Source organism: Daldinia childiae (genome assembly GCF_008694065.1).
Source record: "Daldinia childiae strain JS-1345 chromosome Unknown Scaffold3, whole genome shotgun sequence".
NCBI classification, from domain to species: domain Eukaryota; kingdom Fungi; phylum Ascomycota; class Sordariomycetes; order Xylariales; family Hypoxylaceae; genus Daldinia; species Daldinia childiae.
This window is the reverse complement of record NW_022984644.1, coordinates 4,768,515-4,793,668: the sequence shown is the minus strand read 5'-3', so window position 1 is coordinate 4,793,668 and position 25,154 is coordinate 4,768,515. Positions and strand designations below refer to the sequence as shown.

Here is a 25,154-nt window from a genome sequence, read left to right as displayed (position 1 = left end):
GACGTCGTCCTATCAATTCCATCATCTTTGCGACAACGACGCCCGATTACTTTTGTACACTTCATTCGTTCCCTATCGTTACGTTCGGCATGGAATATCCTGCCTTTTAGAAACACAAATCTCTTATTTTCTCCGGCATTACACGACTTATTTTGCTATATCGCAGCCTCCGATCTTATTCTCATTATCTATTCTTTTTTTTGATATTCCATATTCCTTCGTATTCTTCGTAATTGTTCACCGTAGCCTCATTTCCCCCCCTTTTTGTAAAAGGTCATTGGCAAAAGTAAGACATGATATCATAACTAACTTAGTACCTAAATCGTGTGATTTTCAATATGACTGTATCGGGCCAAGTCTACAATGCTCGCATTGTGTCGAGCGTCGCCGCGACCGTTATCTCGCTGGCCTGCGGAACTAATGTAAGACATACCTATAACCACGATGGCATCTCTTCGACGTCTCTGACAACGAACGGTAGTATGTCTATTCGGCTTGGGCACCTCAATTTGCGGACAAGTTACTCTTATCTGCTACCGAAAGCAACCTGATCGGGCTGGCGGGGAATCTCGGCATGTATTCAATGGGTGTTCCCGTAGGCATGTTCGTCGACAGCAAGGGTCCTCGCCCCGCTGTCATCGTAGGGGCTTTCCTACTAGGTCTCGGTTATTTCCCGCTCCACCAAGCGTATGATGCCGGTCAAGGGTCCGTTCCGTGGATGTGCTTTGTGTCGTATCTGACCGGCCTCGGTGGCTGCATGGCTTTCGCCGCCGCCGTGAAGACCTCAGCTTTGAACTGGCCGCACCATCGTGGCACCGCTACCGCTTTTCCTCTTGCCGCCTTCGGTCTAAGCGCCTTCTTCTTCGCTCTCATCGGCACCGTCTTCTTCCCCGGTAGTCCGAGCAAGTTCCTAATGTTGTTAGCTTATGGCACTTTCGGCTTGACTTTCGTTGGGTTTTTCTTTCTGCGCGTGCTTCCGCCTCACTCGCCGTACCACGCTGTACCCGATGCGGAACCAGGCATGACAGATTCGCGACAGTTACACCGTACAACGTCGGACGAATCTAAGACACGTGTTGCTCGTGGGGATCCATCTGAACCTGGTATGTTCAACACCACCTCTGACACCTCCAACAACTCCAAAATGACCCAAGATACCTCAGAACAAGAGGACCGGGACCCCCCAAGCCCCAAGGAAGACAGCCGAGCTGTCGACACCGAGGAAGCGCCGTCAGGTACCCGCGATGGTTCCGATGAAACGTCTTCGCTTCTATCCCAGTCCACCTCGTCCTCCTCATTGCCGGGTGAAGTGTTAGTGCAGAGTAGTGTTGATATGGATCGTTCTCATCGTATAGATATCCGAGGTCTCAACCTCTTGAAGAACATCGAGTTTTGGCAGCTGTTTACCATCATGGGCATACTCTCGGGTATCGGCCTTATGACTATCAAGTGAGTATTGCCTTACCTGCGTATATTATTATATGTGCGCTATTGTACCCAAAATATGCGGCTCTAACTCCCCACCAGCAATATCGGGAACGACGTCACAGCGCTCTGGAGGCACTACGACGACTCGATCGACGACAAGACGCTTGTCCTACGCCAGCAGCTGCACGTTTCCATCCTCTCCATCGGTAGTTTCTCAGGGCGACTACTAAGCGGCGTCGGATCTGACTTCCTCGTCAAGGTACTTCACGCTAGTCGAGTATGGTGCCTAGTAGTCGCATCGGGCATCTTCTCGCTGGCGCAGATCTTCGCACTCAACGTGACGAACCCTCACTTGCTGGGTTTTGTGTCCGGGTTTAGCGGGCTAGGTTACGGGTTCCTGTTTGGCGTGTTCCCGTCCATCGTCGCCGAGTCTTTCGGCATCCACGGCCTGAGCCAGAACTGGGGCTTCATGACCTTGTCCCCCGTCATCTCGAGCAACATTTTTAATTTATTTTATGGTTCTGTCTTCGACGCCCATTCCATTATTGATAAGGATGGTGCAAGCTCTTGCGTCGACGGCCTCGAGTGTTATCGGGCTGCGTACCTTGTCACGCTCGCCGCCTGCGGCCTCGGTTTCGTGGTTACGCTCTGGGTCATCTGGCATCAGCACAAGACGCGGCTCGCAGAATCTGCTGGTAAAGCTCGCGCTAGGGAGTGAAATATAACACGTAGATCTTATCTGCCATGTTTTGTGCATGTTGTGTAATATTTCGGTGTTCGTGTTGAAGCGTGTTGTTGGGTGGGTTTCCACAGGATACCTATTTATGACGGGGGAACTAGGGGATAAGTAAGGCGCCCTGGGGGCGCGGGCGTTATGGGTTTGTTTCTTAATAGACCGGGATTGGTAAAGACTTGGGGGCTCCTGCTAGGGCACAGGTAGATAGACTCAGACGGCAATAGACTTTTTCTTACAGTAGAATTTCAATAATGTTGGTGTATTGTCTGAGCTAAGACTTATCTGACACCAGTGCACTCACACTTTAGAGTAGTTTTATGTTTCAAACCCCGGGTTGTGAAGAATACATGTGAAGAGTTGGGCTCTGAAATGTAAGTAAGTCATACTAGTTTTAGGTATTAATAAAACGTAACTAGAATATTTCAACGTAAGTTTATTGCGATCTAGGCTACCCCAGCTACGTAAAGCCGAGACGCCATCTGCCTATCCAGCCAGCCAAAGCGCGCCACATTCCCCCCTTGCTTGGGGGGGGGAACAAAATCCATATTACTTCCTTCCGTCTCTATCAACTGTCCAAGGTCCTCCGGATAGCCCTCAGACGACCTCTGGCACGTCCCTCCCTCCCTACATATTATGATTAGGTAGGTTGTTTGTTGCATCCGTCGGACGCGGGTAAGTCTGTCGATCGGTTCCCAAGCCCATATCTATAACCCAACTCTTGACTATAAATAATATGAGGAACCCCCAACCGACCGACCATCTCTTATAATTGCTCCCAAGGAAAGGAGAAAGCAGAGGAAAATAGAAGAAAGAAAGAAACCCGTATCCCTAAGTTGAGTTTCCCGCACGTCTGAAAGTTGGGAACCGGTGTTTTGTACAAAGAATTCCGGTCGCAGCTATGCCACTAACCCATCAGACGATAATATGTAATCGAGCATTATGCAAGTAAGCTTTAGGCGACACGGCTCGAAGACAAAAACCAGAAGTCCCCATTATTTGCGACTAGCCAGACCACCATTAAAACCCAAACTCCAGCCCTGATGCTGATGCAAAGCCGTAGAAACAGACGAGAAGCCTGCATAGAAAAAAAAGATATAAAAAAATATCCACGCTAAGAATGTAGACCTTTCGGTATAGAGTTCTCTACCTATAAGAAAGTGTCGAGAACGGTATAGTAGTAGGTACACACTTGGCTTTCTCGACACTACTGACCAAATCGGTTTAGGATGTATATACAAAGAACTTAGGTTCGGTTTTTACAAGGCCAGAGGTCCAATACCGAACCATATTCATATCTAATGCGATATGATGTTGTAAAAAATAAATTCAAGATTGGCTAATATTCAGATCTTTCGGCATGATCCACAGGATCTATCTAGAACCACTAAGCGGGTAAAGCTGACCTTTGACATCATATCAAGGAGTTTTACCCTGTTTGCGGTTCTCGGCCGGCTCGCTTTCGAATATGGAGGATATTCCGGCGAAAGTCCAGGAATCGGATGTCGAATGGATTGCTACGAGCCATGCTGCGACTAGATTTATTAAATAATGCAACATATAAGCGTGCGAAACACCGTATATAGCTGCATAAACGGCTATGCCAAAGAATATGATGTCAGTTAGGTACCGGAGCCGGCTCGTTACTGGCGGAATCATTTTTCCAGTGGTAAGGGTTTCAACCAAGAGGATGAACGGCAGTATCGATAGCACATTGTGATGTGATGAGAACGCTGTGAACCAGTGGACAGCCAAGTTGCGTACCCAAACGACTAGGGTCGGTAAGTTGATCGGCAGAATCCATAACATCAAGAGGAAAATAGAATGGACGTAATTATTGAAATTAACGGTTGCAGGTGACGAAGTCTCGCGTGCAGATCGATGGGCTCGGACAGCAGTGCTCAGCTGTACGAGACATGCAACTGTGTATGCAAATTGGTATGGGATAAATGTCGAGACGAGCAAAAGGAGAACTACAGTAGTTATAAGCCGTCTCCGTGGTGGCGAGGGCGTGAACGCTGGTGACAATGCTCGCTTCTTCTCTTGTAGCTGAACAACTGGCCGGACAGAAACCCAGCCGTAGACTATGCTAAGTAGCCAGGTGAGGCATAGCGTGAGGTAGTGTAGAGCCATACACACTCCAGTACAGATAATTCCTATCATTGGAATCAAAAACCAGAAGAACGGGTCTGAAGTACCAACTAGCAGGTCGTTCTGCGCAAAGTCAACATCAGCCGTGCTATTCTGCCAAAACCGAAAACTTTTTGACCCAGTTGAGCCCGACTGGCCCATCGAAAGCGATAAGAGGGTCATAGATAAGAATAACATCGGCAGCGATCGTCGAAGACAGAAGTCTAAGCTCTCAGAAAAGGGGATGAAGACCCCAGTACTGTCGTATACTTGGAACTGCTTTCGCAATACGAGTGCAACGATAAGCAAGGGGAAGGAGGCAAAGACGGTGCGATATCGCATATACAGCTTTCCGAGACTACCCATAGTATCGATCGTAATATGAATTGAAATACTCGAATTGCACGTCGGGTCTGTCCAGAGTTGAAGGCTAAGGCCGTCATCAGACTGTCTAGGCTTCAGGGGCGGAGGTACGTAAGGCGAGACACCGTGAAGACTAATTTCCACCTCGTGGGCATTTACAAAGTACTTGGACTCGTAAGGCTCAGAAAGATACTGTCGGACAAGTGGAGTAAATAGTTGTTCCCGTTCGTTACAGGATTGGCCGTCAATTTTGAGATTGTATGCTAACAAGCTGCTTTGAACCGATGGAAGTTTCACTTCGGTTACCATTGGTCTGTTCGCAGGAAGATGAAGCGACAACCCGAAGTTAAAGAGACGCCTTAGACCAATATGTCGAGTTAAATGAGCGTCGGGTTTATCACTAAATTCAGCTACCAACCATCCGGCCGTCGGAGTCGTGGTTTTATCAATGACTGCAACAAACCCGTAGTCTGATATATCTTCAACATCATACTCGAGATATGAAAATGGAGGGATTTGCCACTCATCCTTTTTGAAGAAGGGATTCTTCGTAAAACGTGAAGAAGCCGGTAGCGACACTACATCGGACGCAGCATTTTTACAGGCAAGTTTGGTTGAGTCCTTTGTGGAGTCCGTAGTATCGTCGGAGAGATCGATATTCATCGAGAACGGTTGGTTAGCCTGTCCAGCTTGCGGTGGGTAGAAATTACAGAACAGGACCTCAAGTTTTCCGTCCTCACCTGGTCGATCGAGTTTGCTGTCTGAGAGCAGGGTCAACTTCTTCCCTTCAGAAAATTCACTTAACGGAATGTTGAGAAGGTATGCCTTGGCTTTTCTGTCCGAACCTAGGCCGCGGAGAACAAGACGATCACCTAGGGGAAGGACGGTAGTTGAATGATCTTCCAGCGTTAGCAATGTCGACGATGCTGTCTCTGGGAGACTCTTTTCAACAAAACTCTCCAAGCCGGATAAAAACCGCCTCTTGAATGCCTTCATCCTGTCTACTCTCGGCCTAGTCTGTGATCTTCCGCGATTATCGACGACATCGTAAAGCGCACGGACGATGACTTTCCGAAATTGGTCGCACCATGTGATTGCCTGATGATCCATGCTTGTCCAAACTGTAGGAATTGTAGATGTGAAAACGGTGAAACCGTGAGTCTCAGGTACGATGGATTCCAGACCGGCATAATCCGATGGGACAACAGTATCTAAACCACCACCAGCGATGGACACCAAGGTGACTTGGCCCAAAACATTTTCAGCCGACGACCTTTTCGAGTAGGCCCGTCTCCAATAGTTATTAATATCGTTATAGATACTAACAATTTTTGGATCGAATGTGACAGGAGGTCGAGCGTGCGGAGCAGACATGGTGATGATCGTGTTGACCGAGTCTTGCTGGTAGTTTGGCATGATGAACATAGTTCGCGCCACGATTCCACCCATGGAATGGCCTAGTATAATAACCGATGAAGGATCCGGGAGACTCGGGTCTCGTTCTGATATCTTTGGGTCTAGGTAGAGGGAAAGGATATACCTGATGGCTTCATTCAGATACTCGGCTTGGTCGAGCATGGTTTGCCCATGGAAAGCAGTGAAATCTTCGTTGAAGTCGACAGTAAAGAAGTCTAAATTCCTAGCGCCTGCGTTTATGGCAGCGGCGTCATGCTGCAAGATATCGTGGAAATATCTGGCAGACTCCGATGCAATGGATCTGACTTGTTTGTAGCTACCAGCATTCCCTGGTATGAATAACACTGGTATTCCTTTGATCTACGCATTAAGTCAATATTTTAAATTCGGAAGTGACTATTAATTCTCAATTTCCGTACCTTTGGCCCATTGTCGAATCCTTGCTCTCGATAAAGATACAACGAATATTTAGTAGCAAACCGTGTATGCTCAGTATCGAAATCACTGAATTTAGCATATGCCGGACTCATCCAGGACATGCGACAGCCCTTGGGATCACAGTGTAGAGTGACAGAGGAATATAAAACAGCAACCAGCATGCTAAGGCCTACGACGCTTGTAAGGATGGTTAAGAGCGACATAGCCCAGGGACTCCAAGACCGCGGAGGCTGACTTCTTCGTCTTGACGATGCCGTCTTCTCATTTTCCATACTCGGATAGTCTGGCGATAATGTCGTAGACGGGAGACGAGAGGTTACTGGTACTTTTTCGGTAGACCCATCGCGACTATGGGAAAGCCTCCAGTTGATATTGCTGCTTGGTCTCCGGCTCCTAGCAGATGACGATCTAGCGCCCTCTTTCTGGGGACGTTCTGATTGGCGAGCATCATAGGAATGTCGGACAGAAGAGTTCACGTCGCCCAGCCTCGTTTGTCCATGAGGGCGCGAGATCTTGACAGGAACATCGGCGCTGTCATCGGACGATCCCGATGAGCGCCTCTGCATGAGGATGAAGAGGCTCTCGTGAGAGACCTCTTATTTTACAGGGGTATGGACTCGTAGGGTTGTCGATGCGGCGGTCGTTCGGTTCTTAGTAGATTCGTGTAGTTCGATCTGGGGGTTCGTCATACGTTGCGAAACGAGTCCGTCGCTGAAATTTGACGTATAGCTAACGCTGGAAGGGCAGTTCTAGTCGAGACACGGACACGACTCTACTTGCGCAACGACGAATTTAAGAGCTAAGCTGCAGGGACGTTGGAGAATTGTCGATCTTATTAAGGAGAGAACCAATCCGTGCCCATAGACCAAGCTAGCCTACGTATGCTTTCCTCTCGGCCTGCAAAATATTTTGAAAACGAATGTCGGTCGTCCAACCCGCCGGTTTTGCAACAATTGTTGTATTGGACGTTGTTGTTAAAAAAAGGATGTCAAAATTGCCTTATTAGTGGATGTTTTTGAGTTGAACGGTTTGGAGCGAGAAGACGGAATGAGTGGGAATTGCAAGCGCGGGACGCCTCGAATTAGAATCGAGATACGATTTGGCAATGCTTCTACATAAAAGTAGAATGTACTTGCTTCATTAGCCTGCAACTAGCACTGTATTATGGCGCCTTAGCACTAAAATTTGGGGGCTATCGGGGAAAGTTTGAAAGTCTATTGTGGGTAATGGGATAGCCAAGTACTAAATCCCGATAGCTTCTTCAAGATCCTGTAGCAAAAGGAACCATAACTGCATAAGTACCCATGTACATGAGCAGATGAGAGGTAGCGCCCCTGCGCCCCTGCGCCCAGAACGTGTGGAGTCTCCTTTTTTTACCCTAGTCGATCTTAGCAGATTTAAGAATTCAGTGTGTTAACACGGGCCAAATACTAGCTTAGCCAAGTTTTCCGTCCAACAATGATGACGTTAGCTTGGTTTATATGCAACTTTATTACCAAGCTTTTGCTGCCGACTTAGCTAAGCCTTGTTAGGTATAAGTGATCTGACGATACTGCTTTGGTAAATCATGCCTCTGCTGCATGCAGTAGCGGAAGGGTAGTGTAGCATAGCAATTTTTGAGGTAAGGTAAGGTAAGGTACTGCATTAGGTCAGAGGACATGATTTGCGAAATTCACTTACTCGTAAGAACATACAAGAGAGTGTTGGTAGTTATGACATGTAACTATTGTCATTTTTATGTATTGTTATAAAAAAGAAAGCTGCTAAACGTATAGAAATTACGATGTGCTACGTTAGATACTATATCTGTCTTGATTAACACATTAAAGTACCCTGTGTCTGGCTGTGTCCAGTGTGTCGGCGGGGGAAATACCATTCTTGTCACTGAAGACCGCAAAAACATGGTACAAGATATACTTGGCGATCGGCGAATCCTGTCCCATCTGGCTGTCTCACATCGTGTTTTACAGACGATGGAACCAAATTTGAGGCAATACACGTGTACATGTGTATAGAAAACCTCATAAACTCTCCACAGCCCCGTTATTGATACTAAGCAAGCGCCGTGCCGAACAAGGTGCCGAACAAGATACAAATGCGGGTTATACGGGTTATCGGGTTTTTTTTAAATCTAGGATCAGTTACTTGCGCCATACGTCCCGTGGCCATTTTGACCACCACAAATATTGGATATGAGCGGCAAAATGCAACAGCGGAACTCGTATTGATAAACGGGCATTGCGTGAAAGTGAGAGATCACTTAAATATGTGCCTAAAGTGGGCTCTCTCCCTAGTTTGTGTTTGTGTTGGACACGGGAAGATGCTCAGATGCTGTAAGCAGTTGTGTTTCAATGGTCCAGATAACGTGCATCATTTGTGAAGATACACCACAGATAGCTGAACATATTCGCTCCACATCGGAAGCGTCCAAGATAATATTCTGAATCCACTGGCTCCAAAGCTTTCCCAGATGATTTAATAGAGCGGTCAACCTACCAGTTGCGCATTCAGAAAATAAAGTTGATCGGAAATGGAAAACAATCACCTTTTTTAAATCCGTAGCTTGCGTCGTCGGATCCCGAGGGTGGTCTTCGAAACGTCATACAAGCTTGTTTCCCTGTTAGAGGGAGTGGGAATGAGATCGAATGGAGTTGAGGGCAAGGATATTGAGGTATATATTCCGAGCTTTCCGATATCGACATCACTTTAGGTAGTTAATAGTTAAGCCAATGCTGCAATGGCAGAATGGCTAGTTTGCCAAGAATTGTTTTGGGGATCGGCTTCGTATGTTGGACTGCAGGTTGAAAAGAATTGGCTAAGTGGAATCAAGATAAGAGTAGAAATGAAAGTTTGCTCTACATATATCAAGTGCACACTTTAAGCGGTACCAAGGTACAAATGCTTCAGACATGCAGCATGCACTGATGCAACATGCAGCTAGAGATATTGAAAGTTTAGACTTAGTTATCCGTTTCTTCAACTTCAAACAAAACACACCTTATGTACAAATCTTTAGAGTCCGTCAACCTTAACTCATTTTTCAATATGAATTTTATGTATAGGTACATATATGTATCATTAAATACAACAGAGTTTTAATTCTCAAGAGACACTTTAGAAGAGCGGTTGAAAAATCTCGTAACTACATACAGAGACACAGTAAACTATGTACACAGTTCCTTCGCACCAACTGTGAACTAATATTGGAACTTCCATGAATTAAGTACCTAAGCCTTGAGACGCCACTTTATACGCTGCGCCACAACCGCAGGGAACTTAGACGCGTTCTCCATTTCAATTTAATTGATTACCTAAAATACCTTATGACGCGACGAGGCTGAAGAGGTTAACCTATAATCCCTGAGGCTCTTTTACGGATTCAATCAGCTCGTAAAGAGTGGCGGTGGATAGTTGGACGATTGGTATTTCCGAATATCTACGATTGGGACGTCATTTTATATTGATACTTGAACTAAGAGTAATATCATTATCTCCTTACTGATGGCGACCATCAAAGCCATCGAGGCACGAACTGTAAGTAATCATCTAACCTCTTCTATATTATGTTCATAATATAAATACTGAGTAATTTAGATCCACCAAATTCAATCCGGTCAAGTCATCGTTGATTTATGCTCTGTAGTAAAAGAGTTAGTAGAGAATGGTTTGGATGCTGGAGCCACAAACATTGGTTCGTACTTTATTTACTTATTTGTTATTATATCTCTATTCGTTAACTAACAGGAATTCCACCTAAAAGAGGTTCGATTCAAGAACCAGGGCCTAGATTCCATCGAAGTTCAGGACAATGGTTCAGGCATATCCAAACAGAACTACGAGACATTAGCACTAAAGCATTATACCTCTAAATTATCCACATATGCAGATCTTTCTTCCCTCCAAACATTTGGCTTTCGAGGAGAGGCATTATCATCCCTTTGCGCCTTATCTAAATTCACTGTGACAACCTGCCTAGCATCAGATGCCCCAAAAGGGACGAAGCTGGAATTCGAAACCTCGGGGAAGCTTTGCGGCATGAGTGTAGTAGCTGCCCAGAAAGGAACTACAGTGACTATTGAGGGACTTTTCCACAATCTACCCGTCCGTCGCCGCGAACTGGAGCGGAATATTAAACGGGAGTGGAACAAGGTCATTGGTGTACTCAACCAATATGCCTGTATTCAGACTGGACTCAAATTCTCCGTGTCTCAACAGCCAACCAAGGGCAAGCGGATAGTATTATTTTCCACCAAGGGAAACCAGACAACTCGAGAAAATATTGTTAATGTGTTCGGAGCAAAAACCCTAGCCGTCCTTATTCCCTTAGATCTAAAGCTTGAGTTAGAAGTTACCAGCGCACCAGGCCAAAAATGGAGCGCGCAGGGTGACAGCAGCAACGTTCACGAAATCCATATTAAGGGGCATGTATCTCGTCCTGCCCATGGAGAAGGGCGTCAGACTCCGGATAGGCAGATGTTCTTCGTAAATGGTCGCCCTTGTGGCCTGCCACAATTCGCCAAAGTATTTAATGAGGTATATAAATCTTACAATGCCTCCCAATCTCCCTTTATTTTCGCCGATATTCAACTGGACACTCATCTCTATGATGTTAATGTCAGTCCGGACAAGCGCACGATTCTCCTGCATGATCAAAATCGGATGCTTGACAACCTTAGGGAGTCTCTCGTTGCCTTGTTTGAATCGCAAGACTATGCATTGCCGACATCCCAATTATCAGCTTCAAAACAGACACCTTTCAAAAAGCCTTCGATAAGTGGGCAAAATACCCCACTCTCTGAAACTGTGTCAAAACGTTCCATTTCAGTTGAGAACGAGTCCCGGCAAATTTCAATGTCTATGAATACAGATGATACAGAACATCAGGATGAAGTTGAAGATGACAAGTCTACGAGCGAGTTAGCACCGAAAATCTCAATCTCGACGGAATCACCAACTCCTGATAATCAGGATCTTAATCTAATGAGTCGATGGGTTGAGCGAAAATCAGAATCCCATGCTGATAATCCTTCAACCGCGACCAAGGCCTTAGAAGATGACGGGCCAGATGCTTCAAAGTCGAAAGGACATATATTCTCTAAATTCGCGAAGAGTTATACAGAAGGCGACGTTAATAACTCTGAGAGCAATGCCAGCGGTCCAGCGTCACCTACACTTTCTGAAGAAGAGCCCAGCGAGGAAACAAATTTCCGTGCGCGTTTGGCTGAGTTAAGCAAGACTAAGGCAAACAGACTTGACAATAGTCAGGCATCAAGCACTCGAGAGGTAATTGAACCACCTATACCAGCCGTATCTACCTCATCTCGTGTGTCGGATATCAAGACGAACAGAGTTAGCTCATCTGCGGCTACGAAGCGATCGGCGCCAGAAGTGGCTACGATTACGGTAGGTAACCATACAGTTACCAGCATTATTGGCTCTCCTTCGAAAAAGCAACGAACGGGAGACGATAGGACCCGCGAGCCGTCGACGAGACAACGAGCTTCAAAAGAGGCAACATCGATGCCTTCATTTAACGGACGCTTGACGCAGATGTTTGCGGCCTATTCACAATCGAAGCAAGCCGAGCCGATACATATTAATACCACCCCAGACGCAGCGGATCTTTCGGATGATTCCAGCGAACAGCTATTTGTTGAAGACGATGACGATGAGGAGGACAATCAAGACGGGGAGCCAACTCAGAGCGAAGTAGCTACGGAGAACGTTGAGGAGCAAGGTTACGAATCCGATAACCAACCTCTTGGACCTGAGAGTGTAAATGATCAATTACAAGACGATGTGCCACCATCTCCAAGTCTGTCTCCAGGTGATGGGGATATAGACAAGCAGACTGAAGACACACAAGAGGAAATCGAGTTGGGAGCCACTGCTGTTACTACTCATGGTTCAAAATCTGCCTTATCTGAAGAGACACAGAAACGTACACAAAGCTTCGTGAAGGGCGGTACCAAGAAGAAAGATTCAACTCTCCCTTTACTACAAACACTACGTATAGATGAGCAACATATACGAAGGTCTCTAGCAATATATCAAGAATATCTTGAGGATATCTCATTAGCAACTGGATCTAAGCTTGCCGCGGAAAGACTTGATGCCGAGGACGCCGAGGAGAAATTATCTCTGACGATCTCGAAAGCTGACTTCGGGAAGATGAAGATTATTGGGCAGTTCAACCTAGGCTTCATTATAGCAGTTCGTGCGGCCAAGGTAGACCCTGAGAACACCGAGGAAAGGCGCGATAGAGATGACGAACTTTTCATCATTGATCAACACGCGACAGACGAAAAATACAACTTCGAGCGGCTTCAGGCCAATACTGTTGTGCAGTCTCAAAGGCTAGTCCAGCCCAAGGCATTAGAGCTCACAGCTCTCGAGGAAGAGGTAATTAGAGAGAATCTCGAAGCCCTGGAGGCAAACGGCTTTATCGTAGCCATGGACGAGAGTGGCGATCAGCCGGTAGGATCCCGCTGCCAACTTCTTAGCCTGCCGCTTAGCCGGGAGACAACATTCTCGCTCGCCGACCTCGAGGAGCTAATCTCGATCCTGACGGATCACCAGTCGGCATCAGCAAATTCCATCCCGCGACCCTCTAAGGTCCGCAAGATGTTCGCTATGCGCGCCTGCCGCAGCAGCGTCATGATCGGCAAGTCGCTCACCCTCAAGCAGATGGAGAAGCTAGTCCGCCACATGGGCGAGTTGGATAAGCCGTGGAACTGCCCTCATGGTCGTCCGACGATGCGACATCTGTGCGGTCTCGGCGCGTGGACTGAGATGGCGTGGAGGGAGGGCGACGGGTTCGGCGGCGAGAGGACGCCAAGAACGGATTGGAATGCGTATGTTAAGGAGAAGAATGAGCTGTAGTATGTATCTATGTATCGCTATTCGAGTATTTGGGTTTTAGGACTTTGCATGTATGCTGCATTGGTAGGGCGTATGGCAATGAGGTCTGCTTGCTAGATTTTATGGATATACCCCTGTCAATATAATGCAAGTGTTTACTTGAGAATGTATAATCGATAGTTATTTATTTGCAATACTGTATCTTGGTATTTAACATGGGAAGAACAGGATAGATGGTATGGTATGGTATTAGATTGAATAGATTCTCTCGCCGGTAATTATTCGTCTGTTGGTACCCATCAAAACAGGTCTCTAGATAGTAGTTCTACTGTACAAGAGTTGAATATCACATCTCATTACACTGTTCGCGAGCACTGTTACTTCGGGGAGTATCTCCTATTCATCACAGGTACTATCTTAACCCGTTCTCATTATTGCCATGAAACCGAAACCCTAACCTGACCTGCCAAAATCCAGATCCAGATCCAGTTCCTGTTTCGTTTACCTTAATATTACACATCCGTGAAATCATCATCACATATCAATCGCACCGCCTCCCCCCTTCCTTCCCCTTTCCGGAGAAATCAACAAAAAGTCCAGAGGCCACAACAACTCCAAGCGACCTGCACCGGACCAACCCGCCTACATTTCCAACCAAAATCATTCCACGCTCCCTTTAATCTTCATTCAGAATGCTATACCGCGAATACCTATTCCCTCCTAGCCCCTCCTCCGCAATCTTACCGCTGACATTTCTCTTCCACGTACCCGCGTTCCCACCCCCTAGGTCCCCGTAATCATTACCAGAGGAGACTTGGCGATTGGCCCCTGTTTTCGCCGCCCCTCCTCCGAGCATAACGGGTGGCGTAGCGGGCTTTAGTTCGCCGTATGGCTTAGCGTAGAAATCGCCATCCGGCTGAATAGACGAGTCCCTATTGCGCGCACCGCCCGCGCCGCCACTCTTAGGCACGATCAAGCTGCGGCGCCAGAACGACGGGGCTCGCGCTGGACTGGCCTTCTCGTCCACGATATCCTGGCTACCGCTCACGCTACGCGCGTTGTGGCTGACTTCTGAGAGCGGCTCGAACGGCATCTTCTGTCTACCTGCGATATCTCTGCCTTGCACGATCTGCGGCTGCCCCTGGGGAGTCGGGTTCAAGCGCAGCGGGTTCGGGCGCAAGTGACCCATGACGTCGATGGGGCTGCTAGGGACATCGTCGGCCTCGAGGTCGGAATCGTCAGGGCGCATCATGTCGTTATTCTCGCGGTCTGAGTCGTCGTCTGAGTCGTCGAAGTTGTATCGTTGGTTCACGGCCTCGTACTGCTGGGACTGGGACTTGCGCTCACGCTCGGCGATTTTGAGCGCGCGCTGCCGCTCTTGCGTGCGGTTGATAAGAGATTCGGAGGCGTACCATGCTTCGGTGAACTTGGCGATGCGGGTTGGCGAGGCGTTAGTGGGTTGGTGGGGAGAGGGGGTTGGCGCGATGATGATGCTGCTAGGTCGAGATGGGGATGGCGATGCTGCGCCGGTCTCATGCAGCGGGACCTCGGTATAGCTGGCGCGCTGGGCGACTCGTGGGGTGGACAGGCGTTTCAATTCCGCAACACTATTGCGGGGAGAGTTGCCCGGTGTGATCTGGTATTGTCTGCTAGGGAGGTCGCTTCGCGAGTCGCGCTTCGACGAAGCAAAAGAGTCTCGGGAACCGGTGCGCGTGTGCATGAACGGAATACTAGGTGGTCGCGAAAGGGCCTCATGAGGAACACCCGAGTGGCGGTAGCTTTCGAGGGGTGAATCAAGACGATTGGAGTCATCCGAGACCGCAGTGTAGCTAGTTGCGACAGACGACTTGTTGCGCTTGTGCTGTTTGACGCGAGAGGTGAGATGGTCTTCCAATGGGTTGAAGTCCGGTGGCATGTTAGCGATTCTTCGGAACATCAGACATAACCAGACCGATATGCAGAGCGAAACGACGTGTAGGCTACCGGCGCAGATGAGCGCGAAGTACTCGCTCTGAATAAGGTAGTCGGTAAGTTCGGGCGAAGCCGTGATAATGAGTTCCCAGTCCTTTCCGTGGTTGACAACGGAGATGACACCGAAGGCGTATAGCGGTATAACAGCTAAGTCCGTGACACTGGCGAACATCTGATAAGCTGCTGATGAACCGGGTGGTCTTGACCCGGCGGGTCTTATGAGATGCCAGATGGCGTAGACACAACTAATGGCTACAACACCAGGCTAGATATTACAGGTGAGTGAGGAATTCTAATATAAGCGACTAAGGCATGTAAGACGTACAGTAATTCTCATAACCCATGAAGTGAGAGAATCAACATTAGAGATCAGTATCATGAGGACGAGTAAACAACCGCCTCCAATCATCTCCAGGATGCGAAGGAATAATTGAACATATCTCATAAACTTGATCCACCACTTCGTAGTGCTGCTCATAGGCTTGAACATTGAAGTGCGGCCAGTCGGCACGACATGCGCACTTAGATAGATTAGCCATAATACTCATGCGTGCCAGTTATTTAAGTTGCGACTTACTCAGGATGTCGGCTGAAGGCTATGAATGGGCCTTTCTGCTTCTTTTTCTTAGGTTTCGGTTCCCAGCTTGCCCTCGTGATGACCTTGGGATCGAATGGTTTCTCGGGGGATCGAGAGTCGCGCCTTTCGGCATCGTACAAGTAGGGTTGTTGAGCGCCCATATCTGCAAACGTCTCACTCTAGCTGGCGAGGCTGAGAGACATTCATTGATAGGTGAGAGGGCAGGATTGGATCGACAGTTTTAACTGGAATGTATGATCTTATGATTGCGAAAAAGGTGGGAGCGCCATGATGTGGGGAAGAAAAGAAGGTGGGATGTGTTCATGTAAAGGTATGTATACAATACAAATACAACATATGCAGGTACATAACGAAATGACGGGGTTGTGTATCGTGGGTTGAGAAACCGGGATGTTGTCGTTTCCACAGCAACGGGCGGTAGAATAAATCCTATTGGAACATCAGCTGTTATCTTCTTAGATTATGATGCGGCTTCGCGTCGGGTAATATTACTACGTTGCGCAATTTGAACGATAATCATTTCGATTAGCTAACTTGTTCGATTAGACACCTATAAATAAATCATGTATGTGATGTGATGTGATGTTATGTTATGTAAACTAAGACTAAAAGTTGTTGCTCGAGTCCGTCGACTTCTTCCATGTCAATCGGCAAACGGCCGCGGACGGCGATGTCGGACCTCGGAGCACCGAGAAGACCAAAATTTCAATTCGACGTCATTTTGCGACTTCTTGACCAGTGACTATTTTCATACAACACTTTATAATTTTAGAGATGTGATAGCAATATTACCTTTTATTAATATTATAAACCATGAGACTTCTAGCAAATTCATGGCTCTGCGCAACCTGTCGGCGTAGAAATTCTGCATCCCTTGCCATTAGAATATCACATTATTCGACTGCAAGTCGACATGATAGGCCCCTCCGAATGGCCGTAGTTGGCTCCGGTCCGGCCGGCTTCTATACGGCATACCGGGTCATGTCCAAGGTACCGAAAACCAAGGTTGATATGTTCGAAGCGTTGCCTGTGCCATACGGTCTAGTGAGATTCGGCGTTGCGCCAGATCATCCTGAAGTCAAGGTATGAATTAATAAATGCATTATATATATCAATGTAATGAACAATATTTAATAATTTATGAGTATAGAACTGTCAAGAAAAATTCCAAGAAGTTGCAAGCTCTCCTGATTTTACATTTATTGGGAATGTCTCCATCGGCAATACAGGCGGACACTTCAGATGCTGCACAATTCCTTTGGCCTCTATGATGCATCACTACGATGCTGTTGTATTTGCCTATGGTGCATCTAAAGACAAGCGCCTCGGAATCCCTGGTGAATCTGAGCTGCAGGGCATCTACTCGGCCCGCGAGTTTGTAGGCTGGTATAATGGTCTACCAGAATACGCAGACCTCGCACCGGATCTCACTAAAGGAGACGAGGCTGTTATCATTGGTCAAGGAAATGTTGCCCTTGATGTTGCTAGGATGCTGTTAGAGAATGTAGATAGACTACGAAAATCAGATATAACAGAGGCGGCTATCGAAACCCTGTTAAAGAGCCGCGTCAAACGAGTTCATATTGTGGGAAGAAGGGGACCAATGCAGGTGCGTTCAAAAATATCGACAAAGACTCTAATTGAGTACTAATTATACCCCTAGGCTGCTTTCACCATCAAGGAAATCCGGGAACTAATGAAACTTCACGGGGTTGCTTTTCATGACATCGATATGTCGCTCATCCCGGATGAGATCTCGAAGCTGCCTCGAGCTCGACGAAGACTCATGGAAATAATGATGAAAGGTTCAACGGCTCGGTTAGAAGAGGCTGCTAAGTCATGGTCCTTGGACTTTTGTTTATCTCCAACTGAATTTCTTGGTCGACCCGATGGAAATATCGAAAGTACGGTGTTTGAACGAACATCACTAGCGTCGCCCTTTGACTCGTCCTCGAGTGTTGTTGGCACTGGCGAGAAAGTAACGATACCATCTTCTATAGCGTTCCGTTCCATTGGTTATAAATCTGTTGCTCTTCCTGGATTTGACGAGGCGGGCATCTCATTTGATGATAGAAAGGGGATTATTGACAATGATGGAATGGGGCGGGTATTGCAAGTGAAAGGTGACGAAGGTAGCACTCAGCACCCATTGCATTTGCCTGGGGTTTATTGCGCTGGCTGGGTAAAGAGAGGCCCAACAGGTGTCATTGCGTCGACTATGGAGGACGCATTTTCTACTGGCGATGCAATTGCCTCCGATTGGAATTCTGATGCCCCATTCCTTAAAGGGGAAAGCAGCTCTGGCTGGGAAGCCTTACGGGCAGGGGTAGAGCATGGCAAATGCAGGGTTATCCAGTGGGACGACTGGCGGAAGATAGACAAGGCAGAAAGAGAGCGGGGTCTGCTACTAGGAAAAAAACGAGAGAAGTTCACGAGCACAACGGAAATGATATCTGCAGCTGGAAACTAGACTAACCTAGAGAGATACCCTTGCGGGCGGTTGTAAATATTGTATTTATATACTTATATATCCATTTATGAGCTCTTCAGCTTCTCTGTTAATTCGGGGACCTTATCGAATAAATCCCCGACTAAACCCACGTCTGCTACTTGGAATATCGGCGCCTCGGCGTCCTTGTTGATCGCTGCAATCACCTTGCTGTCCTTCATACCCGCTAGATGCTGGATGGCACCGGAAATTCCAACGGCAAGGTATAATTGAGGAGCAACCACCTTACCCGTCTGTCCAACCTGAAGACTGTTGTCGGCATATCCGCTATCTACCGCGGCGCGAGAAGCACCAACTGCAGCGCCTAACGAGTCTGCAAGCGGGAGCATGATCTTATCGAAGTCTTCCTTCGATTTTAGACCTCTACCTCCAGAGACAACTTTACCAGCGGTCGCTAGGTCTGGCCTGTCTGATTTGGCTAGATCTTCGGAAACCCACTCTACGGAAATTTCCACGTTAGGGTCAACGCCATCTTCTATAGTTGCGGAACCGCCCTGTGCTTCGGCGGCGGGGAAAGCCGTGCCACGAATAGTAATAACTTTGATTGGATCGGAGGACTCAACAGTCGCAATGGCGTTGCCGGCGTAAATTGGGCGCACAAAGGTATTCTCGTTTTCAATGCCAGTTATGTCTGATATTTGTTGGGAGTCGAGAAGTGCGGCGACCCGCGGTAATAAGCTCTTCCCAAAAGCAGTGTGTCCTGCGATAATATGAGTGTAGCCGCCCTTCTTGATATTCTCGACTAATAGCGGCGCAAAGTTCTCTGGGAGACCCTGTAATTTAACGAACGTTAACTTCTAGACTTGCAACTCAATTGAATAGTATATCTGTATTTGCCTACCTTGTCGTAAGCAGCGTTGTCCACCGCGATTATCTTTTCGACGCCTTCTACTTTGGCCGCCTCCTCTGCTACGGGCTTTATATTGCTTCCGGCGACGAATCCATGTATCGATCCCCCAAGCTTCTTAGCGGCTGTAATTGCGCTCAAGGAACCGTGGTTGAGCTTCCCATCGCGCTGTTCTAGAACAGCCAATGACGATAATAATCTTCGAAGGGCCGAGGGACTATTGATGTTGAAGGGACTCGAAAACACAGAAGTAGAGCGCGGCAAGCTGCCGACGCCTCTAAGAACTGTTCGGCTCGTTGTAGAGAAAAGCATTGTGTTTTGCGACTGAAGTTTGGCAAGTTTCTCGCGATGGAAACCAGCCTACTACAATTCGTCTAAGTCTAAAGAACCTCGTCATAAATTCGGTTGTTCACGGCTTCCACCGAGGTAAGAATAATCTATGCATTCGGACCCGATAGCGGAAGTCTATGCATGTCTATGCATGTATCTATTATAAATATGTATAAATCGGGATTGAGTTAACATTTGAATATTAATAAGATAAGTCACGTGAGATATATGGCACTCTAGCACTACCTTACCTAGGTTAGGTAATCTTTATGCCGACGCTTTGACCAAGTATCACACTTGCCCAGCCTCTTGCCAGCCGCCAACCAAATTTACTGCTTTCCCAGCTTTGCCAGTTGGTTCCCTTTAGTCGCGCCAAATTATTTCTCCAAACACGCGGTCGACCCAGCTCATCGCATAGGACGTATCCAATGAATTAATATTCATCAACGTCCTAACAACTTGTCAAAGCGCAATCTTCAATTAAATTCTTTCCACTCTTTAATAAATTCCCACAAATCGTCGCAGCTAAAATTAAGACTGTTGCGATACGTCGCGTCAGTTTCTTTTTTCCTTTTCGAAACTGATATAATCACATACCAAAGTCTTTCCCCCCTTCGAACGTTTGGTAGTTGGAAATTCGAATTCGCATCCGCACTTTCCTTCAAGATGGAAGGCGAACACGCCAACTATGGCTCACCAGCCAATGCAGCAACTCCGGGTAGTAACCCGATCCTAGCGCAACCGCCCATTCAGTCTAATGTGTCGGGTGCGCCTCAAAGCTCTGAAGGTAAGTTAAGATAACTGTCATAGCCTTATTGTATGTCTAATATATGTCGATGCTAATGCGCGGATTAGATGTGCAAATGTCCGAAATTCCCTCCGCAGACCCCATCATCAAGCAAGATAGCACTACTCCTGCACCTGCTGGTACTTCAGATAACCCACTTGATGCCCCTCCTGCACCGCCTGCTGAAACTACCCTAGCTAAGGATGATGAGGAAATGGGCGACGCTCAGGCTGAACCTCGGGATGGACGTCCCCAAGACAAGGACGTCGAAGATGCAGCCGCTGCCGGTGACGGTAACGCTCAGGAGGTGAAGTCAAAGGAAAGCATCGAGAATGCCGCGCGCGAACATCTTATCTCCCAAACCCACGCAATTGTTCTACCTAGTTATAGTACCTGGTTCGATATGAACGCGATTCACAGCATCGAACGGAAAGCTCTCCCCGAATTCTTCAACAGTCGGAACCGAAGCAAGACCCCCGCCGTATACAAGGATTACCGCGATTTTATGATTAACACCTACCGGTTGAATCCCGTTGAATACCTGACCGTAACTGCGTGTAGGCGAAACTTGGCTGGCGACGTTTGCGCCATCATGCGCGTCCACGCGTTTCTAGAGCAATGGGGATTGATTAATTACCAAGTACTACCTAACTGTCTTTTATATAATAGTATCGACTTTCTAACAAGTTACAGGTTGATGCGGATCAACGCCCATCTCAAGTCGGCCCGCCCTTCACAGGCCATTTTCAAGTCATCTGTGATACCCCTCGTGGGCTCCAACCCTGGCAACCCTCGGCCGATCCGATCGTACTTGAAGGCAAAAAGAACCAGAATACCGATCAAAAGGTCAATGCTGCTGCTACTGCCGCGGGCGAGCGAAACCTTGAGATTGGTCGCAACATCTACGAGGCTAACGCGAAGGGGGCGAAACTTAACAAGTCCGAGAGCAAGCCTAATGGCGAGGCCACCACCAACGGTGCAACATCTCCAGTACCTGATGACAACCTGAGCAAACCCATCGCTAAGGTGCACTGCTACAACTGCGGTATCGACTGCACTCGACTCTATTATCATCTGCCGGAGGCCAATTCCACTAATAAGGCGAAGTGTGACTTGTGTTCCAGCTGTTTTGTGGAAGGCCGGATACCTGGAAATCAATCCAATACCCAATTTGTTCAAATAGAGAACAAAACTTATTCCTCCGTTCTCGATCGCGACGCCCCATGGACAGACGCCGAGGTCCTTCGACTTCTTGAGGCCTTAGAGAGATATGATGATGACTGGGCTGAGATTGCAGCGCACGTAGGCACGCGAACCCGAGAGGAGTGTGTTTTACAATTCCTCCAGTTAGATATTGAGGACAAGTATCTCGAGACGGAAGCTCCTATTCATGCTCCTACTGGTCTTGCTATGCTCGGAAAGCATGGCGGACATCTTCCTTTCAGTCAGGCTGATAACCCAGTCATGTCTGTTATTGGATTCCTCGCTAGCCTCGCAGATCCTAAGACAACAGCCGCAGCAGCGAAGAAATCTGTGGAACAACTCCAAGAGGGCTTACGGAATAAGATTGAGGGCAGTGACGCGGCTAAGGTTAACGGAAAGGGGAAAGGGAAGGAGGGTGACTCAATGGAAGTAGACGGTCACGAAGAGAATGCCGGCACTGCTGCGTCTGACTTGGCTAGCATACCGCTTGCCGCCATGGGCGCGCGTGCAGGTGGCCTAGCTTCGCACGAGGAGCGAGAGATGACGAGACTCCTCTCTGCCGCAGTAAACGTCACCCTACAAAAAATGGAGCTGAAGCTAAAGTATTTCGACGAGATGGAGGGTATTCTACAGGCAGAGCGACGCGAATTAGAGCGGGGCAGGCAGCAACTCTTCCTCGACCGACTTGCCTTTAAGAAGCGGGTACGGGAAACACAAGCAGGCCTTAAGTCGGCTAGCATGAACGGTGACGTTAAGTCTGATGGCAGCGGTCTCACATTCACCTCAGCTCCTCCGTTAAGCGCTGTCCAACCACTGGGTAGCGACGGTAATATCAAGAGCTACGAAGCCTAATTTATTTTTCCATTTGGGAGGGGTTAACTCCGCGCTAAGCTGCGTAAGAGAACGTTGTTGAATTTTTAATCGTGGCGAATTTAGGCATCCTAAAGGGACTTTGATTTGACTATTGCGAGCCGCTGGCTCCCGTGGGCGTCAATGGAATAGGGTTTCTCACTATTTGCTTTTGCTTGGTTGTCTTTTCTTTTTCCCTCTGAAAATAAAGTTCTCCTACCCTCTGAATGAAGAACAACATTCTTGGGGGGAAAGTAAGAGAATGGAAGAAGAAGGAAGAGGGTATAGTGTCTTGCACTTGCATAGTGACGGTGAAGACCCCCGTGTATACTACGAGTACTACGAACTGCTACTCATAAATGGGACCCGTCTATGGGAAATGGAAAAGAGAAAGAGATACATAGTAATGAATTCCTAGATGATGTAAGTGGTCTATAGGTATTGCATGTGTATATTTCTTTAAGAGAGCTTGACTATCTGGCAATCCTCTAATATCTCCTACCAAGGTATTCGCACAACACTTAAGACACCCCTATACGTAGGCAGATAGACTACTATGCCATACCGTTCTCGTTACATACAAACCAGCTTCTTAGCCTCTAGCATTCGAATCCCCCGCAACCGTTATCTTCCCTCTCGTAACCTCCCACTCGCTATAATACTCAATATGATCCCTCCAATTCGCGCCTAGATCCACCAAACCCGACCGCCTTCCCGTCTCCGGCCCCCCTTCCCCTTTCTTCTCATCTCCACCCTCCTGCTCGTCTTCTTCCTCTACTTTCACCCTGCCCCTCCCATCATACACCACCCTCCACAACCGCGCCTCCTCCTTACCCGCGGCCTGCGCGTCTGCATGCTCTGCATCCGCCCATAGTTCGTGCTCCATGCGGATGCGGGCGCGCAGCGCGTCGCGCGAGCGTGCGGTTGTGGTGTGGTCGTAGGTTGCCGTGTAGGTGAGGGCTTCTTGGAGGTCTTGGGCTAGAGCTGGGGAGTCTTCTTCTTCCGAGGGGTCTTTCATGGGGATATCAGAATCGGCGTGGGCATGGGTGTCGGAGTCGGAGTCGGAGTCGGGAGCTGAGTCTGAGTCTGAGAACGAGGGCTCGGAGGAATTGGAGGATATTTCAGGGAGGTCGGTGGGGAATTCTTGCGTTGGATGGGAGATGGGGGGGAAGCCTAGGGCGGTCTCGACTTTATCGTAGGGCATTGGGGGGGACTCGGAGATGGATGAGGTGTCTGTTCTATTATAGTCTGTTTCGGAGGGGGCATTGGGTTCTTCTTCCTCCCGTCCGCTTCCGTCACTTTCAGATATGTTTTCGACTTCGGTATCTATATCTTCATTGTCGTTTCCTTCATTGCTAGATAAATACTCCTGATCTGTCATCCCTAATACGTCTTCACTTTCATCGTCCTGCTCGTCATCGTATACATCAAGCCGTAGCCTGCGTGCGGCTCGTGCCCAGAATTGACGGCTGCTCTCCGGCATGCCGATTGATGCTACGGCGGCCTGTACGTCTTTGATCTTAACGAGGCCCCCTGTACGGTTGCGGCGGTCTCCAGCACGCTTTGCGCGCACCCGGGAGCTCGCTACGTAGAGTGTTGCGCTCACGAGCCGTCGTGTAACGCTTAACGCTAACGAGTGAAAATCCGCGAGCGCCGTGGCTCGGATTGAGGGCGGCTCCTCCGATACGCCGCGCCAGTTACCGTCCGGGACCACGGATGAGTTCATGAAGACGCGCTCTGAGAGCCGTAGCCAGTTGCGCAGGATGAAAAGCTCTGCAAATGGAGGAAGGTCTTTTGTCTCTGCCGTCGCACTATTGCCGTTGTTATTGCTACGGCTGCTGTTGGCACGCTGCTGGCTTTCGAGCAGCCGTGCTAGTTGCGCCGTAATTAGCCACCGACCCTGCCAGCGCTTCTGCTCTAGCGCTATCTCGTGCCTCTCGCATCGTAGCGCGATACCATCCGCCGCCTGCTCCAAGGCCGCACACAATTCCGTACTGAGTTCTGTCGCGGAAGGTACATCGACAGGGCGTAACGCCCGCTGTCTCTTACCGTCATGCTCGCGGCGAGTACGCTCTGCCTCATCAAGCAGCACCAAGTACTGCTGGACTTCGAGAGGGCTCTTAGTGCCGACCCTCGCCGCGATGCTAGCAATGTCATCACGCCCTAATCGCGCCAGAGCCGAGAAGAAGACGTGCTTCTCGGAAGGAGTCCACGACACGATGCCGATCTGGGCCGGCCCTAGGTCCAGAGGTTCGTCTCGGATGATACCCGCTGCGGCATCGCCAATTTCCTCGTTAAGAATGTTGAGATACTGGGGGTTGAAGACTCCCTTTTGTCGCTTAGGTAGCGATACTGTAGGGGATGGTTCTGCTGTCTTGAGACGGCGCTTGCGTATACTCTCCCCGAGTCGAGACGACGGTAGGGACGGAGGTTGAGGAGGCTGAGCGTCGGATTCACTGCTTGCGGGACGATACTCGGGATCGTCATCTGAATCCATATCTGGGTATGTAGGCTATAGTCGCGAACTATAAGTCCAATCAAGGTTGTTGTAAGTCGACCTTTAAGACCTCTAATAGGGGGAGATGCATAGGATGTATATATGCAACTATCCGTATTTTTGAGAAGTTGGTGGAAAGATCACTCCTAGTTTCATAAATTATGAAGCTTGGTTGAGAATAATAGAGATATATC

General features: G+C 48.2%; 8 protein-coding genes across 8 annotated transcripts; 4 read left to right on the top strand and 4 right to left on the bottom strand.

The window, feature by feature from the left end:
• Positions 1–338: 338 nt before the first annotated feature.
• On the top strand, positions 339–2,146 carry GL218_04024 (uncharacterized protein; the record flags this gene model as incomplete). The annotated part of the gene is made up of 3 exons (XM_033580605.1): positions 339–422; positions 482–1,449; positions 1,528–2,146. The coding sequence occupies 3 exons, from the start codon at positions 339–341 to the stop codon at positions 2,144–2,146; spliced, it is 1,671 nt and encodes a 556-aa protein (XP_033437483.1).
• A 1,434-nt stretch (positions 2,147–3,580) lies between these two features.
• GL218_04023 (GPI inositol-deacylase) lies at positions 3,581–7,074 on the bottom strand (the record flags this gene model as incomplete). Its single annotated transcript, XM_033580604.1, has 2 exons — positions 3,581–6,430; positions 6,490–7,074. The coding sequence occupies 2 exons, from the start codon at positions 7,072–7,074 to the stop codon at positions 3,581–3,583; spliced, it is 3,435 nt and encodes a 1,144-aa protein (XP_033437465.1).
• Positions 7,075–10,009: 2,935 nt separating this feature from the next.
• On the top strand, positions 10,010–13,390 carry GL218_04022 (Mismatch repair endonuclease PMS2; the record flags this gene model as incomplete). Its single annotated transcript, XM_033580603.1, has 3 exons — positions 10,010–10,042; positions 10,103–10,199; positions 10,269–13,390. The coding sequence occupies 3 exons, from the start codon at positions 10,010–10,012 to the stop codon at positions 13,388–13,390; spliced, it is 3,252 nt and encodes a 1,083-aa protein (XP_033437464.1).
• A 655-nt stretch (positions 13,391–14,045) lies between these two features.
• GL218_04021 (uncharacterized protein) lies at positions 14,046–16,078 on the bottom strand (the record flags this gene model as incomplete). Its single annotated transcript, XM_033580602.1, has 3 exons — positions 14,046–15,605; positions 15,666–15,861; positions 15,918–16,078. The coding sequence occupies 3 exons, from the start codon at positions 16,076–16,078 to the stop codon at positions 14,046–14,048; spliced, it is 1,917 nt and encodes a 638-aa protein (XP_033437480.1).
• Positions 16,079–16,868: 790 nt separating this feature from the next.
• Positions 16,869–18,408, top strand: GL218_04020 (putative NADPH:adrenodoxin oxidoreductase, mitochondrial; the record flags this gene model as incomplete). Its single annotated transcript, XM_033580601.1, has 3 exons — positions 16,869–17,021; positions 17,089–17,547; positions 17,602–18,408. 3 exons carry the CDS (start codon positions 16,869–16,871, stop codon positions 18,406–18,408), a joined length of 1,419 nt encoding a protein of 472 aa, XP_033437466.1.
• A 65-nt stretch (positions 18,409–18,473) lies between these two features.
• GL218_04019 (putative electron transfer flavoprotein subunit alpha, mitochondrial) lies at positions 18,474–19,606 on the bottom strand (the record flags this gene model as incomplete). Its single annotated transcript, XM_033580600.1, has 2 exons — positions 18,474–19,220; positions 19,289–19,606. The coding sequence occupies 2 exons, from the start codon at positions 19,604–19,606 to the stop codon at positions 18,474–18,476; spliced, it is 1,065 nt and encodes a 354-aa protein (XP_033437313.1).
• Positions 19,607–20,290: 684 nt separating this feature from the next.
• On the top strand, positions 20,291–22,466 carry GL218_04018 (SWI/SNF and RSC complexes subunit ssr2; the record flags this gene model as incomplete). Its single annotated transcript, XM_033580599.1, has 3 exons — positions 20,291–20,411; positions 20,480–21,051; positions 21,105–22,466. The coding sequence occupies 3 exons, from the start codon at positions 20,291–20,293 to the stop codon at positions 22,464–22,466; spliced, it is 2,055 nt and encodes a 684-aa protein (XP_033437314.1).
• Positions 22,467–23,055: 589 nt separating this feature from the next.
• On the bottom strand, positions 23,056–24,960 carry GL218_04017 (uncharacterized protein; the record flags this gene model as incomplete). Its single annotated transcript, XM_033580598.1, has 1 exon — positions 23,056–24,960. One exon carries the CDS (start codon positions 24,958–24,960, stop codon positions 23,056–23,058), a length of 1,905 nt encoding a protein of 634 aa, XP_033437305.1.
• Positions 24,961–25,154: the final 194 nt, after the last annotated feature.